The sequence below is a fragment of the Haliotis asinina genome, chromosome 5 (assembly GCF_037392515.1).
Source record: "Haliotis asinina isolate JCU_RB_2024 chromosome 5, JCU_Hal_asi_v2, whole genome shotgun sequence".
NCBI lineage: Eukaryota > Metazoa > Mollusca > Gastropoda > Lepetellida > Haliotidae > Haliotis > Haliotis asinina.
In genome coordinates this window covers 33,126,624-33,145,132 of record NC_090284.1, presented here as the reverse complement: position 1 = coordinate 33,145,132, position 18,509 = coordinate 33,126,624, and the positions used below count along the sequence as shown (strand labels likewise).

Here is an 18,509-nt window from a genome sequence, read left to right as displayed (position 1 = left end):
TGATTCTGTTGAACAAATTAGGGTCCTTTGAGTATTTGCAGTTATCATGATCCGCAAAGTGATTTCCCATTTTTCATGAGTAAGTAGACAATTTACAGTGAATAATGTCAGTGTGTTCATGGACGTATCAGTGACAAAATGCCTACAGAAAATTGTTCTGATGTTACATAATGTCTTCAATTCTTTCAGGCAAATTAGCAAAAGTATTAGCAAATTTACTATGTAGGTAAACATACAAGCACACAGAATGTCTACTTTAAAACTTACGAACGTTTCCCTGAGAGAGCAATTCTGAGCCTGATTTCAATGATGTCCTTTGATAGTTTTTTCAAATCCTTCTCTGTAGTATCTGCTGGAAGGTTCTTTACAAATATTGTCTGCTCATCTATTAAAGAAACCAGTGCATCATACGAAGATACCTTAGTAGTCATACAGTCACAAACAACTCTCATTAAATGTTATTTGAAGTGTAAACAAAGTTCTTGGCTAGAATAAGCACGTAAGGCTTAATCTAGTGAGGTGATTTGAGTCAAGATATGTTTCAAACAATCATAACTTTCAAATTCAAAAAGTTGGCATGTTGTGCTGTATTTCAGCTGTCATCCCACAATAAAATCTTAAGATTAGACCAGACCAATTTTATTTCTTGTTTTAAGAATCCGCCTGCCTTATCTTTCCAAGAATAATAAAAAGAAATAAAAATTAACATTCCTCAATCAAAAAATAAAATCATGTGTAGCCTCCCTTTTCCTGCGCCCTAGGCCATGCTTGTTACTCTTTGTATATCGCCCAACATGCGAATATAGGAATTTGCCCATGCTGGGTGGCTGGGAGGGCTTTTGTCATGAGTCAGGATAAGTATAAAATATCAATTTTATTCAGAAAAATTACATATTTCTCGTTATCCTGACTCATGCTAATTGCTTACAGAATCCGACGGAAACAGCGGTGGGTCAGGCCATGCTGGATTCTGCTGGCTGTCAAAATTACATCCAATAATTCCCCCCCCCCACCCCCCCCCACCAAAACGGGAACTTGTAATGGCGATAATATGGTCCTGCTCTTCCAGTATTCATTATAGATTCTAGGGGGATCACATCCAGTCGAACTTATCTTCAGCTGAAGGTTTTGCTGACTGGAATGTGTGACATCGAAAGTAAGTAGCATCCTGCTAGTTTCTGACACAACTACTTGTCGAGATATTGTAATCAAGACTAGTTGCTACCCTTCTTCATGTACAAGTATCTTCATTATAAGTACAGGGTCACAATCACTCATGCTAGTCTGTTTAAGACGTGTGCATGGACTTTACACATTATACTCTGCAGAGAACTGGCTTCCACAAGTCATGTGATAAAACGGGTGAGTGAACTCACGGCCTTTGTAGAACTGTTAGTTGCTGAACAACAATAAGAAGCCCACACTGATGAATGCTAGAGACATCCTCCATGTCTATGTCTCATAGGTAGTGGTTGGCAAACATCGTGTTTGACTTCCTTAAGCAGCCCTCCATCAAAGTTGATAGCGAGCTAGTGCTAGAGTGGAGGCCAAGGCTCTGACTTTATGTAGGTTGGAGATTTGCGGAGGTTCCAATCCTGCTGCTTTATTGGCTCTCAAAGTAACAGCTCTGATTCACACTGAGATAATGATGCAGGGTACTTCTGTAAGTGTCTCAGTAGATATAGTGGGGAGTGAGTGAGTTGAGTTTTACGCCGCACTCAGCAATATTACAGCTATATGGCGGCGGTCTGTAAATAATCGAGTCTGGACCAGACAATCCAGTGATCAACAACATGAGCATCGATCTGCGCAATTGGGAACCGATGACATGCGTCAACCAAGTCAGTGAGCCTGACCACCCGATCCCGTTACAACGTTGCCTTCTAGACTTGGTACGTGCGATGTATATCTTCAATGATCTGACTGGACATAATGATAAATCTTGAGTTTCATGGGGTCCAGGGATTGAAGATAGTACCAGTATGTGGAATTGTCAATCCAGTTGACGTGGCAGTTGATTTCTTGCAAGAAAATCCCATCGCAGAACCAGATGAGCTGTGCATATGTTGTCTTCATCCCCGTGAAGCTTTTCTTCTTGGTATATGTCTCAAACCGCTTCTACTTGTCATCATAAAGGGTGCAAGTGAATTTCTGTAAGGCTAAGGTAACTGCTTTCGCTGCACTCATCGAGTATGCTCTGTATTTTAAACAGATTTTGATACGTTCCACACATTACGTCGGAATGCAGATGGGTTGCTGTGTGCCTGTTTCGCGTGGGGATGGAAGAGAAAATTTCCCAATCTGGTAGTTGTAGTGTTGGGTGTCCTAACTCCTCTATGAGTGCTGGAAACCAATGTCTCGTTGGCCAGTAAGGCGCGACCAAATCCGTTGTAGCCTCCCGATCTGTTTTCTTTTCTACATGACTTTTGGTTGCAGCACCGGCGGGAGGGAAACGTGAATGCGTTTAGTCCTTTCCACGTGATGCTGACAGTGTCTGTTACCCGGACTAACGGATCTGATACCGGTGATACAAAGGTTGTTGTCTGTTTGTTGAACCTTGTTGCAAAAAAGTCTATTTGCAGTGATCCTAAAGTCTGGCTGATTAGTTGAAACGCATCTCGATGCAGTATCCACTCTGTTGCTGATGGACAAAGAGGACGAGATAAGGCATCTGCCATGATGTTGCAGACTCTTGGTACTGCAAAAAAAGCGACATGCTTTCATTTGGACAATCAGACTGTCAACCATGTCAAAAAGTTGAAATGCCAGGTGTAGTAGAGATGGCGATCTCATTGACCCTTGCTTGTTTATGTAGAAAGCCATTGGTGAGTTGTCTGTGTAGATCATCAGTAGCTTGTCTTTCAGTGTTGTCGACCAGTGATGGATAACGTGCATCACCACTTTCATCTGAAACTGGTTGATGGGAAGAGCAATCTTCCTTCTTTCAGATTCCTGCTGCAACCTTCTTGTTTAGATGGGCACCTAATCCTTTGAGAGACGTGTCTACAAAGAGATGGTTGTTGAATGCTGACTGCAATTGCCATAGATAACATCTCAGGAATCGTAGATATCGGAGGTAACAGCGAGAACATAAGTGCATCAATGTCGTCATCCTTCATCATGTAAGTATTAGCTTCATTAGAGTCCTTGGATGGTGAAGCTAAGTCAAGTCCATTTGTGATCCATGAAGTAACTTCAGAGTCCGAAAATAGGGCTTCCTCCGATGACGATGCTCAATAATGTCTATCTTCATGCCTCCATGAGTGAAACGTTCATTCCGTGTTGACAATACCTCCTATAAGAGTCCACGGCTAAGAGGAATGCGAGTGCACTCACTCGACATAGGTGGATCTCTCTGTCGGGACTGGAGCTAGGGAGACTGAAAAAGATCCTCTTCATTGACGAGTAGACCTGTGAGTGCACTCACCCAAACAGGTGCACCCACTTGGCATGGTTGGATCTCTCTCTCGACTGCGACGTGAAGAGGGGGGCGCTGACGACGATCTTCCTCGAGTGTGTGCATACACGTCATCTTCATCCTCTGGCTTGAGTGCCGCTCTACGTGAGTGCTCATGCCGAGCTGTAGTCAACGATGATGATGAGTCTCTCCTTTTTAAAAGTAGCTTGTAGTGACGGTTGAGCTGTAAAGTTGTCTACTGTTGACGAAGTCTGTGTTGTCTGACGATTTTCCTCCGGGTTTAGAGGTGTAGAAGATGCCGTTGGGGTATGCCGTTCAATGACTGTGTTGGTTGGTATCTACCTGTAGAATCAACAGTGGATAAATCATTCATGTAGAGGGATGATTTCTTCTCTGAACGATTTCTGCGATGATTTTGAAGAAGATGATGTCCTCTTTGATGACCTAGACTTCTTCGGTTGAGACGGCCCTGCTTCTGAGGAAGATCTCTACTGAGATACAGGGGACGACACACCGGACCCCAAACATAGCCCCGGAGAAACGCCAGACATTTCACTGGAATGAATCTCAGTAGATGTAGTTAACAAATTATCCGAATTAAAATCACTTGTTTTAGACATGACCAATGCAACCGCTGTTGCTTGTCCCTAGCACGTCTATAAACAGACCGTGTATAGAGAGTAAATTCTGAATCAGGCAAGTCTATGCAAAGTTTACAACGATTATTAGAAGAACATATGGGTTTGCTCGTTGGGCAATTAAATGAGGATCAACCGTCGACAGCCGCAAACTACATAGTAGACATGATTTCATCAATCGGGACTGAGTCTCAAGTTAAGAAATACATGCTTAATATGACATAACTATGACAAATTTGATAACACATAATTCATATAAAAATCCAAATACCGTATACAAGCAGAATTTAGCTTAAAGGCCCAAGTATCTGGACCGTATCTGGACCCTCAGGTTCCTCCAGCCGCCCACGACGGGCGAAAAGAGAGAGTGACAAGCATGGCCGGTCATGTGGCCTAGAGCGCGGGAAAGGGGAGGCTACGCATGGGTGAGTGTATTTTATGTCAGCTTCTATCTAGAAGGGAACTTCAAGGGATTTCAGGTGTTCCACTACCTTCACCAGGGAAGAAGAGATAAGCAATTAGCATGGTCAGGATAAGAAAAAATATAAAATATAATACTCAGCTATGAGTGCAGGGTTTTTAAAATGTATCACAAAGTTATTGATACCTCCCCAGTTGACTGGATGTGATGGTTACTGTGGAGTTCTCTTTCTCTCTATCACACACGCACGCATGCATGGGTCGGCCTGTCACTTGGGTAGGGTATGTAGGTCAATCAGTGTTATGCAAACGTTTGGCCAAGTCTGCTTGTGACAACCTGTGATCATCTACAGTGACAGACAGCTGTGCTTTTGGATTGCCAGCATGTGAACATGGTACACAGAATCAGGGAACAGGAACTTCCACCTCATCAATACAAGAGTCATCAGAAGATGACATATCCCCCCAGCCCCAACATATTTAAAGGACAAATCAGCTGACAGTTACTAATTGTGTTTTTAGACCAAGTCTGAATTGTTCCCATGGAATTCATGAAAAATATATATGCCATATATCTGTAATCACAAAAAATCACCATTTCAAGATTTGTCTCATATATCTGCGAAGATATTTTGAAAAATATCAAATGGTTTTAGAGTTGTGCTCCGGAAACGAAGTCAGCAACGTGTTCATGGAACTGAGAAAATAATACATCATAAAAACCTGTACATAGCAAAAGGCACCACTTCAGCTTCTGACTGATATATCTACCAAGTTTTACAGAAAAACATTGAACAGTTCTGCTCCGGAAACGAAGCCCATCCCTCCATTTTGAGACTATGTCCGAAACGTTTCCATGGAAACCAAGAAAATAATAAATCACAAAAACTTGTACATAGCAAAAGGCACCAGCTCCAGAAACGAAGCCCATCCCTCCATTTTGAGACTATGTCCGAAACGTTTCCATGGAAACCAACAAAACAATAAATCACAAAAACCTGTACATAGCAAAAGGCACCACTTCAGCTCATGACTGATATATCTACCAAGTTTTACAGAAAAATATTGAATGGCTTTTGAGTTCTGCTCCAGAAACAAAGCCCACCGCACCAGACTAACACCAAAATGTTCCATGGAAAAACAAAAAAACATAAATGCCAAAAATCAGTAAATAGCAAAAGGCACAACCATAGGCTGAGATTACTATATCTATCAAGTTTGGTCTAAAAATAGTGAACGGTTTCTGAGTTATGCTACGGAAACAAAATGATTGCAGACGGACTGACAGACGAGGCGTCGACCTTATCCCCCGGGATGTAATGCCGGGGGGATAATAATGGACAGTCACTTGTTGAGACTGGATTAGCTACTCAAAATCACTAAAGGAAACTGCTGAATTTCTATTATCTTGGTCTAGGAGGAAACTGGTGGAAACCCATAGAACCCATCTCTGAGTAATCACAGCCATAAAACAAAACTAGAGTCTAAACTATAATTAGGAATAAATTTTGTGTAGGGAGTGTGCTGATATGTTTTAATTTTATTAAGTTCTTTAGGGCAGTGTGGCTGTCGATTTGACGCTGCTGCAACAGTGCATGTGTTTAAACTGATCGACCATATTACAGTTTCTAATGCCTTGTGTTTACTGACCTGTATACTGAGACGTATTACTTGTCTTCATTATGGTCAGTAGCTGTTTTTGCTGTTTCTCCACTTTGCTCCCTACTTGTTCCAAAGTAGAGTTATTTCTTTTTTTTCCTTTTTGGATGTTCACATTGACATGATGACTGACATCTGTCAGAAAAAAAACAAAAACTACCTATAGTCAACCCTGCCATTAAAGCAGAATCAGTTCTTCATTTTCTTCAATGCCTCGAAACTTTCTCACTGTCCCTCTTAACAGCTCCCTCCAAATACTGGCATGAGTGATTTTTATGTCACTCAGCAATATTTCAGCAATTTGACGCTGACCTTCAAATAACTGAGTCTGGACCACACATTCAAGTGATCAACAGCATGAGCATTAGATCTATGCACATAGGATACAATAATATGTTGCCTTTTGTGGCAAGAATGTGTTGCTGAAAAACCAATTCCATTCCGAATCTTCATGGGTACTAGTCAAAATGTAATAATCAGTTTATAGCTATGACTCAACAAGCAGATATTTACCAAAACTGGAAGAGCATGCATATGGCACTAACAAACCCAGAAACTTAACAGGGACAAACCAGGAATCAAGCCCCCAGTTTTCTGGTAAGCACACAGGTACAACCCCTAAGCCTGAATCGCAAATTACAGCAACTGTGCAACCCCTGTAAGTTTAAGGGTAAAGTGTTTCCTTGGATTATAACCTCCAAAGCATTGTAAAACCACAAATCAGAGCTAAAAAAAATTTCATTACCTTCGTCACTAATGTCATCGTCATTATTGTTACCATCACCACCACCATTATCATCATCATCACCATCATCATCATCATCATCGCTATCGTCATTGAAATCTTTTAATCTGTCATCACTGTCCAGATCATCTTCATTAATGTCAACTCTTCTTTCATCATCATCATCATCATCATCATCATCATCATCATCATCTTGTGGAGGAGAAAGAAAATGTTTCAATTTTGACAACTGTCCATTTTCATCCACAGTCTCATTTGTTTTTTTTGTGGAACTCCCATTATTCCTTTCCTGCATAAATAAAAACACAAAGCAGTGTTACATGAATTGAAAATGTTGTTTTAATACTTTCAATGCTGCTGCTGCTGTCAAATGCATTTGACAGGAGAGTAACATGATAACATACCCAAATACAACTTCCAATAGCAACTTACCAAACAGGAACTACAGGTGTGTGAACATAAGTATTCACACACAAAAATAACCAGGTTTCCAGATTTCCGGAAACCTGCAAGAAACTGGGTAATGTCAGAATCATCTTCCATTGACGGAAACTATTATTGTTGGTCTCCGACAATTTCCTGTTGGTGAAACAATCAAAATTAGTTTCAGCATCTGGACACTGATGAAAACCAACAAGGTTAGTTTCCAGAAACAGAAACTGACAGGAAAGTATCATTCTTCCAGTGCATACAACAACTGTTTTCCATCATTGATGGTTTCTACTAGTCAGATCTTGAATGAAATGACTGTAGAAAAGTAAATGTGACCCCATACGCATATATCCAGAAACCTCCATTAACATACATTAAACTGCCTATGTGCTATTTTCAACTTTGTGATCTCAGACTTTCTGTACACCAGAATTCAAATAGACGATACTGTAACATAAAACAATATTAATTTCAGGGCAACAGAAATGAAATCATATGGAAACTTAAGATTCTACTCAGTCTCTTTTGGGTTTTGTTTGGGAAACTTGAAGAAACCGTAAACATATGAATTACTGAGTAAGGCTCCATTGGGTTTCAGTTTCCATTTGTTGTATTTCTCAACGTGGTACATACTGATACAAGTAACAGGAAGTGGGTAGGCACATTGCACATAACTGTACCAAAAATACAATATGTTCGTGAACTTTCTGGGGCAGAATTATATTTGTCACAGCAACATAATACAAGCCACAACAAATCTGTTTTTAGCTAATTTATACAATTATACTAAATATGTTCTAGAGTACATAAAATTTAAGTAAATAATATTTCACACACATTTGCCCCAGCTGTGACTTGTCCTTCATGCCTAGAAGAATTTCATAGTGAAAAGAAAATTGAAATGCATTGAAATTTTTTAATGTTACAAGAAAAATAAAAAAAGCAAAATGTAGATATCAAATTTAAAACAAACTAACGTTATAGCCAAACCATTAGGCTTTCTCTTTGTTTGAGGAACGTATTCATCAACATTCACAAGATGGAATCCAACGATATGCTATTCACCTGCAGCTGACAAAAAACCTGTTCTGTTACATGTCTTTCCTTAGTGGGTTTTTATCAAAGTGGCAGATCTTCAAATTGGACACCTGACGAATTTTTACATGCTGTCCACAATTCTTTTTTCAAAATACAATCAACATTTTTTCAGTTAATCTTCAATGTATTTACACAAAATCACAGAATGTGGGTGTATTCAGTATGCGTCAGTTGCTCTACAAATATAAGCCCTACCTTTTGACAAATCCACTGTGCAAGATAAAAGTAATATATAATTAGCGTGTTATCGGTTGATTTTTTCATCTATGACCCAAACATGGGTCAAAGCAATGGAGTAGTGATCGCTGTATTGCATGCTATTGTGATTGCCTAAAACACTTAGGAGTCGATGTTGTTTGCGGATGTGAATGGAACTTCACTGTTGCATTAGTAACATAGCATTTGCAGTATACTTAAGTTAAAAAGTGTGGGTACCTAAATACCTTTAGTAAAATGTGCAATGGTAAAGTGTGGATGGTTTAGTTTACAGATTCCAACATATCAAATATGTGGTTTAAATATAACAGATTACGAGACATCACACTCTTTCTTGACATAATAACTGAATATTGAGGTAAAAAACACAGGTATGGGATCAAACTGGATCAGTCGTCATACCATCGATGCATCAGAAAATCTGAAAAAAAAAAGATAGTAATTTGCTTTATTTACTGTTGCATGCACAACTAAGGCATGATTACTACCAGACTAGAACTACATCCACCAGTGCTATTATTTCCTTGTTTAGTCTTAAAAAAATATGCCAATGAAGAAAGCTGCCTAGCTGGCAGCCAGACAATGTAACCGGAAGTGCTTGATTAGGAATGAATAAGGCCTTCCGACACGTAATGGCCACTGTGAAAACAAACAATTTGCATAAACACATATTTCAGGTATCTGTGTTGTTCTAAAACTGTGAATGATAAGCAAACCAGTGGCACTGTTTAAAATAGAATTAAAAAAAACATATGATCACCCATAACTGTTTGTTTGAAATGCTGCAATCTTTGTTTAAACTTTGTACTTGTTGTTTTGAAGAAAGGTCTGTGAGAGCGAGGTAGTAGAAATGGCAGTCTGTATACTTGATACAATTTTTTTGAGACATATTAACATATTTCAGAATCAAAGATTTGGAACTGAGCATCTGGAACTTGAGTGATGGCAACAGACACACAGGGCAGAGAAACTAACAGTACTCCGTCCTTGTCATGTAGGTATCAGATGAAATTGGAAGTCAGTTTGTATCAAAGAGATGTTTGGGGAAAATGTCATCAGGGAATCACTTGTACACATTTTCAACTGCTTTATAGATTGCCAACCATCGTACAGAATGAACTTCATTCATTTTAAGTGTTGACTCTTCCAAAAGGATCTGTATCTCTCTCTCAAGGACTCCTTCCTGTTGGAAGAATGCTTGAAATAATAAAACATGGAGGTTAATGTTTCACTATAATCCTTCACAGCTGGAATATTTTCTGCAGCTTGAGAAGAAACCAATCCTAAACAGTGCGCTATGCAGTGGTAATTTACCAACATGGGATTTTTGTGCAACAGTCCAGTAACTCCTTTGTCCACACCAGTCACGACAGATGCCCCGTCACTTCCAAAACCCATACATTTAACTAGGGGGATACATTCTTTTCATCAATTATGTTTGTAAGTGTCTCTGCTATTGCAGATCCTGTACCCTGTTGAAGTTTGACATTAGTAATGAAATGTGTAGGTGCAGTAAATGTCTCTGGGTCAATCACAGTTGCATACACCTTTACCTTTTAGTGAAAGGTGATGTCCATACTTTCATCTGTCAATACGCTAACAAACGCAGAACGGACAAGCTTATTGTCCAAGTCTCTCCTTATAACCGATGCCAGAGCCGACACCATTTTGTTAGCTGTTGGTGTGCTGGTGTATGTTGTATATCCTGACCCACTGCCTTCCTTAATCTTTAAATTTTCAATGAAAAGACAACACAGTTCTTTCAAAAGATTCATCAAACTGGGATACTTTTGCATGGGCAAGGCTTCCTTTGCCATTCAAAGAACTACTTTCATAGACTGAATTGCTGCCTTTCCTTTTTTACTGAGCACATTTTTCACTGCCATTTTCATTTGTCCCTTCAACGATTCAGCTTGCATGGCAGGTTTATGGTCGGCACTATCAGCGTCTCTTGAGCGTGGAAGTACAGAAATTATCAGTTCCATCAGTGAGAACATTATGTTTTTCATTTTTCAGACAAAGTGTACAAGTCAGTTTGTTTTGACACTCATTATTACTGAACCCAAGGATTCAGACCTTGCCACTTTGTTTGGAATGAACGGACTGATGTTTTGCTGTCAGTTTCAACATCGGTCGGTGTCTCATTGGCTTTAGATGCTTCCGTTTCATTTAGTGAATTAGAACTGTCATCACTTGACTTCACAATGGTTTCGGCATTTTGTCTGTCATTTTTCGATCTTTTTATTTCGAAAAACGAATAAATTCATGCCTGCTGTTTGACAGCAGCAGACGACTTTTCACCTGACATTTTGTTTCGATAACTGAACCCTGTCTTTTCAACTTCAGTCACCTCCCTTCAATATAGACAGAAATAGACTGGTAAGGGATGCAACTCATAATGAAATTTGAAAAAAGCATGACTATAGGCACCGCATCAGATGCGGGAAAGCACGTACAGCACTGCAGGGATTACGAATGCTGACTGATCACTCGAAATTGAGAAAATAAGTTGTAAATATTAAAACGCTTGGAGAGGTATGTTTTGATTGATATGAGTCAAATTATTTTACAGTGCGCCAATCAGACCCACAAGCTTAAGGAACAGTGTGTCAGTTTTAACTATCATGGCGCAAGGGCGCAATAGACTCTGTTCATTACACCTTGCATGCTCGATCTACCTGGATACTTGGTACCCAATGCTACAGGGGGAGAACAAAGCTCCCACCTGCTGCTTCTGCAGGGGGAAAGTGTTGAGTTTTTCCATCATTTGGGCTGCCATGCCAAGGGGGAGCAACTTGTGCACACCTGTGCGGGTCTGTAAATGCTTTGTTAGACCTTGCAGGCTTTACATGCTTTGGTGCGGTTTCCTGTCCTCGCCATCCACACTGCACCCATTTAACTCCACACTGACTTTTGTCTTCATTTTTTGTGTTGGTGCATTTAGGTTTACTTAACAGTCACCTCATAATATAACTTGATTTTCTGCGGCAGCTCATTTCGTTACTAGGCATTACCAACATCATAACGAACCTATTTATTATTCAATGATTTGTGTGTTATTTTGTCTCAGTATTATTTTTTTTTTTTTGTCAAATTCTTCCAATTATGTATTTAGCTATTGGAACAATGTACTGAAACAGCATTTATATAAGACACTTGGCTTGTTCACCTATCAAGGTTTCTGTTTTGATGCATTAAAAGTATGTTTAAACCATATTAAAGTCCCAGAGTTTCATTGAGCTGATTGTGGACCAATCAGAGTGTTTACAAAGTCTGTGTCATTTGTACTGCAAACAGTACAAAACACTCTTTTGACTAGCAATGCAACTTCATGTGTGCAAAAGGCACCACTTTAGGTTCTGATTGATATATTTACCAAGTTTTGCAGAAAATATTGAACGTTTTTTTAGCTCTCCTCTGGAAACGAAGCCTACCCCACCATTAGACTAACACCAAAATGTTCCATGGAAAAACAAAAGCAATAAAAATGCCAAAAATCTGTAAAAATCTGTAATAGCAAAAGGCACAACCATAGGTTCAGATTATTATGTCTATCAAGTTTGGTCTAAAAATATTGAACGTTTTTTTAGTTATGCTCCGGGAAACAAAATGATTACGGACGGACAGGCGGGTGAAGACCATCCCTCCATTTTAAGACAAAGTCCGAAAGGTGTCCATGGAACCAAGAAAATAATAAATCACAAAAACCTGTAAATTCCAAACGGCTCCGGAAACAAAACACACCTATCACTTTTGAGACTAAGTGAGAAATGTTTCCATGGAAACCGAGAAAATAAGAAATCACAAAAACCTGTAAATACCTACAGGCACCACTTCAGTTTCTGATTGATATATCTACCACGTCTTGCAGAAAAATATTGAATGGTTTTTCAGTTCTGTTTCATTTTGAGGCTAAGTCTGAAACCATAGAAACGTATTCTCTTCCCACAGAGGTTACTTGTCATATCTTCCTACGTAACCTTTGTTCTAATACGACCCTTTCATGGTGCAAGTATTCAAGACTTGTGATTAGAGGCAATCAGATTTAGTAGTGCAATCAGCGACCTTGTTTCAAAAGTGATCGTTCACAAGATCTCGGTAATTTCCGGATGCATCGTGAAAACTAGAACCTCTTCCTGAGCGCGATACTCAAATGTTTCTTCTAGACAAAACTCGTGTCATGTCATATTTGTTTCTCCACATTGCTTGCATTTGTCAAGTTGAATCTAGGTCGATGTAACATGTGTTCTGATTGGAAAGAAAATAAGGGAGATAAATCTGCTGCCATTTTTTGCCTCTAGTGTATTTTATGAGAACCCCGAAGTATGGCCGTATTAGAACAGATGTTCGTAGGAAGATATGACAAGTAACCTCTGTGGGAAGAGAATGATGGAAACCAAGAAAAAAACTAAATCACAAAAACCTATAAATACCAAAAGGCACCACTTAAGGTTCTGATTCATATATCTACCATGTCTTGCAGAAAAATATTGAATGGTTTTTTAGTTCTGCTCCGGAAACGAAGCCCATCCCTCCATCTTGAGGCTAAGGCTGAAACGTTTCCATGGAAACCGAGAAAATAAGAAATCACAAAAACCTGTATACACCAAAAGGCACCACTTTGGGTGCTATCATATCTACCAAGTTTTGCAGACAGATACTTTTTTGCAGACAGAAGTTTTTGAGTTCTGCTCCGGAAATGAAACACATCTCTCACTTTTGAGTCTGAAACGTTTCCATGGAAATCGAGAAAAATATAAATCACAAAAACCTGTACATAGCAAAAGGCACCACTTCAGGTTCCGATTGATATATCTACCAAGTTTTGCAGAAAAATATTGAATGGTTTTTGAGTTTTGCTCCGGAAACGAAGCCAATCCCTCCATTTTGAGACCAAGCCTGAAACATTTTCATGATAAATGAGAAAATGATAAATAACCTGTTCACAGCAAAAGGCACCACTTACGGATCTCCCACACATATCTAACAATTTACAAAAATTACTTACAATTTCCTGATTTCTAAATAGCGCTCCTTTCAACTCCAAAACTTTAGGCATCTGTAATAGAGAAATGTTTAGAGATTTAAAATGGTTTTGAATGGTTTTTGAGTTCTGGTCCGGAAACAAAGCCCATTTAAGTTCTGATTGATATAGCTACCGAGCTTTGCAGAAAAATACTGAATGGTTTTCGAGTTGTGCACTGGAAACGAAGCCTATAGTTCTATTTTGAGACTAAATCAGAATTTTTTCAATGGAATAAGGGGAAAATAAATACGCCAAAACTCTGTAAATAGCAAAAGTCAGCACTTTGTGGTCTGCCTCAAATATCTGCCAAGTTTTGCTATAAGATCTTGAATAGTTTTTGAGTTGTGCTCAAGAAACAAAGCCCATCCCTCCATTTTGAGACTAAGTCCGAAACGTTTCCATGGAAACTGGGAAAATGATAAATCACAAAACTCTGTAAATAGCAAAAGACACCATGTTGGGGTCTGACACATATATCTACTAAGTTTTGCTGACAGATACTGGGAACTTTTTGAGATGTGCTCCAGAAATGAAACACTCTTCTCGCTTTTGAGACTATGCCCAAAACGTTTCCATGGAAACCAAGAAAATAATAAATAACAAAAACCACTACATAGCAAAAGGCACCAATATAAGTTCTGATTGATATAGCTACCAAGTTTTGCAGAAAAATACTGAATAGTTTTCGAGTTGTGCACTGGAAACGAAGCCTATAGTTCCATTTTGAGACTAAATCAGAATTTTTTCAATGGAATAAGGGAAATATAAATATGCCAAAACTCTGTAAATAGCAAAACGCACCACGTTGGGGTCATATATCTACTAAGTTTTGCTGACAGATATTAGGAACTTTTTGAGATGTGCTCCAGAAATGAAACACTCATCTCGCTTATGAGACTATGTCCGAAATGTTTCCATGGAAATCGAGAAAAGAATAAATTACAAAAACCTGTAAGCACCAAAAGGCACCACTTTAGGTTCTGACTGATGTATGTAACAAGTTTTGCAGAAAAATCTTGAATAGTTTTTGAGTTCTGTCCCAGAAAAGAAGCCCATCCCTCCATTTTGAGATTAAGTCCGAAACATTTCCATGGAAACCGGGAAAATAATAAATAAAAAAAAACTGTAAATAGCAAAAGGCACCATGTTGGGGTCTGCCACACATATCTAACAACTTTTGCTGATATTATAAAGTTTTTGAGATGAGCTCCAGAAACGAAACACACCTCTCACATTTCAGACTGTCCGAAACGTTTCCATGGACACAGAGAAAATAATAAATCACAAAAACCTGTACATAGCAAAAGGCACCACTTCTGGTTGTGACTGATATATGTACCAAGTTTTGCAGAAAAATATAGAATGGTTTTTGAGTTGTGCTCCGGAAACACACCTCTCACTTTTGAGACTATGTCCGAAACGTTTCCATGGACACCAAAAAAATACTATATCACAAAAACTTGTAAATAGCAAAAGGCACCACTTTAGGTTCTGATCGATATATCTTCCAAATTTTACAGAAAAAATACTGAGCGGTTTTTGAGTTAACTACCATTAGACTAACACCAAAATGTTCCATGGAAAAAAAAAAAAAAATGCCAAAACTCTGTAAATGGCAAATGCCACCAACATAGGTAAAGATAATTATATCTATCAATTTTGGTCTAAAAATAATGAACGGTTTTGACTTATGCTCCGGAAACAAAAAGATTACGGACAGATGGACGGATGGACAGAAAGACAGACATGGTGTCGACTATATAACCCGCACTACATGAATGGGGGATAAAAAATAAAATTAAAAGCGTAGATTTGGAAATAGAGAAATGGAACATTTTGTACTTAGGTCAGAGATAATCTACAACAGGGATAAGTCACTCGCTTGCTCTCTTTACCATTTGTTCTAATTAGTGTGTGTGCCTTGTCATGCTCCAAAGCACAACTTCAGCTGCATTTAACAGCAGCTCAGCCATTTTATTGTATAAGTTGGAACTTTGCAATGAATGAATTAATGAATAAATGGATGAATTGTAGCAATTAGAAGCAAAAATTATTTGTGAACAAGAGTCATCAGATGTTTGAAAGGACAAATCATCCGACAGTTACTTATTGTGTTTTTAGACAAAGTTTGAATTGATTCCATGGAGTTCATGAAAAATATAAATGCCATATATCTGTAATCAGAAAAAGTCACCATTTCAAGACCTGTCTCGCATATCTGCCACGATCTTTTGAAAGATATGAAATGGTTTTCAAGTTGTGCTCCAGAAATGAAGTCCAAAACGTGTCCATGGAAACTGAGAAAATAATAAATCACAAACACCTGTAAAATACCAAAAGGCACCACTATAGGTTCAGACTCATATATCTACCAAGTTTTGCAGAAAAATATTGAATGGTTTTTGAGTTCTGCTCCGGAAATGAAGCCCTTCCCACTATTTGACTAACACCAAAATGTTCCATGGAAAAACAAAAATATATATATATATAAATGCCAAAACTCTGTAAATAGGCACAAAAGGCACAATCATAGCTTCAGATTATTATATCTATCAAGTTTGGTAAAAAAAACATTTCTGAGTTATGCTCTGGGAAAAAAAATAAATTACATATGGACGGACGAATGGATGGATGGACAGATGGACAGACAGAGAGAGGAGGCGTGAACTATATACCCCCGCATTACATGCCGGGGGGATAACAAAATGCTTTTGTGCGTGATGTCCATACCTTGTCTTTTTCTGTCTTAGAATGTGGCTTTCTCTCTGAAGCTGGAGCCGATTTAGGGGCTGCTTTCAAAACACCTCCTTTAAGTCTGTGAGGTTGAGGTGTCTACAATGACAGAATAGTTTGAAGAGTAACAGTGAGCCTCTGAGAGCTTGAAATGTTTCGGAGAAAAACATAAAACAATGTCAAAGTTAATACTATGCCAGCTGTAATCCATGATATTTGATATATTTGAAATATCAATGAAGACGCATGTATAAAATATTGCACATGCTTAGAACGAAACCTCTTCTATCTAGTACTTAGAAGTCGTGTTTCTTTGTGATGATTTTTCTTAAAATCCAAAACCATCAATAGGCTCCAATTTTCACCATTAGATCTATACATGTGGCCAGTGTGGTGAAAAAAATGATGGATGGACAAACTACTTTCATATTCTCCTCCAAACTGGAAAGACAAGATTGAAATTTTTCCTGACTGTCAGACAAGGTAAACATTTTTCAAAGGCATTTAGGGACTGGTGTAGTAATATGAGACAAATATATGGATAACAACTTCTTTATCTGTTTCTCTTGACGCTTCTGAGCTAGTTCTTGCCCCTTCTTTAGGTGGATAATGACAAGAGTCATCAGAAGATGACATATCCACCTGGCCCCCACACGTTTGAAGGGACAAATAATCTGAGAGGTACTCATTGTTTTTCAGACTAAGTTTGAATTGTTTCCATGGAGTTCATGAAAAATATAAATGCCATATATCTGTAATCAGAAAAAGTCACCATTTCAAGATCTGTCTCATATATCTGCCAAGATCTGTTGAAAGATATGAAATGGTTCGAAACATTTCCATTGAAACCAAGGAAATAATACATCACAAAAAACTTTTAAAACCAAAAGGCACAACTTTGGGGTCTGCCACACATATCTAGAAAGTTTTACGGACAGATATTCAGAAGTTTTGGAGTTCTGCCCTGGAAATGAAACACACCTCTCACTTTTCAGATTAGGTCCAAAACGTTTCCATGGGAAGAAAATAATCACAAATCACAAGATCCTGTACATAGCAAAAGGCACCACTTCAGCTTCTGACTGATATATCTACCAAGTTCTGCAGAAAAATATTGAACGGCTTTTGAGTTCTGCTCCCGAAAAGAAACACACCTCTCACTTTTGAAACGTCTGTAACGTTTCCATGGAAACCGAGAAAATAATAGATAAAAAAAACTTGTAAATAGCAAAAGGCACCACTTTAGGTTCTGATTCATATATCTACCAAGTTTTGCAGAAAAATATAAAACGGTTTTGGAGTTCTGCTCCGGAAACGAAGCCCACCCCACCATAAGACTAACACCTAAATGTTCCATGGAAAAACAAAAAAATCAATTAATGCCAAAAATCTGTAAATAGCAAAAGGCACAACTATAGGCTGAGATTACTATATCTATCAAGTTTGGTAAAAAAATATTGAAGACAAGGCGTCGACTATATCCCCCGGCAAGTAATGGATAACAATAGTGAACAATACAGCATATATACTGATGTATAGGAAGCATGAGATGAAATTAAGTATACATGAACAAATGAAAAGAGATGTCAATGTGCTATGTACAACAAATAAAGTGAGAGAAAAAAGAATGCAGTGACTTGATATGTTTTTACAATGAGGACAAGCTGAGTGGTAAAACACATTTCAGAGTTGGAGAGTCTATGATTTCTTGGTGATACACCAGGCCGCTGAGGCATTAGGGAGATTAACTCCTTGACGCCTGTTAATCCAAGGCACAAATTTTCTTATGCCAATCAACTCTCAAAGTTTTCTTTTGCCAATGGAAGCAAGGATTTCAGTGTGTTGTCAGCTGATAGAGTGTTTTGGTTTGTTGTCAATGTGTTCTGAGAAGGCAGATTTGAGATCACATTACTTAAGTGAAATTTTATGTTCTTCACAATCACAACAAATTTTGTAGATGCCAGATTTTTGTATTGACAACAGCAGCTGTATTTTTCTGAGCCAATAATCTAGGAATGTTAGAGCAAAAAGAATCTTATCCACACCCTGTAGAATTGTTCATAATGACAGCATGTTATGAGTGTGTGGTGAGAATAGCTTATATATTATTATATACATATTTAT

General features: G+C 38.4%; 1 protein-coding gene across 5 annotated transcripts in view; it reads right to left on the bottom strand.

The window, feature by feature from the left end:
• Positions 1–18,509, bottom strand: part of LOC137283766 (nucleolin-like) — a 123,758-nt gene that overhangs the window by 70,770 nt on the left and 34,479 nt on the right. For 3 of the 5 annotated variants that reach the window (XM_067815443.1, XM_067815444.1, XM_067815445.1), the window contains exons 2-6: positions 16,383–16,484; positions 13,635–13,685; positions 6,881–7,169; positions 6,127–6,270; positions 268–385 (exon numbers count right to left, since the gene is read on the bottom strand). In XM_067815443.1, coding sequence (XP_067671544.1) covers positions 268–385; positions 6,127–6,270; positions 6,881–7,169; positions 13,635–13,685; positions 16,383–16,484 — 704 coding nt within the window. The remainder of the gene's footprint in view (positions 1–267; positions 386–6,126; positions 6,271–6,880; positions 7,170–13,634; positions 13,686–16,382; positions 16,485–18,509) is intronic. The other 2 variants (XM_067815446.1, XM_067815447.1) reach the window with 2 other exon arrangements.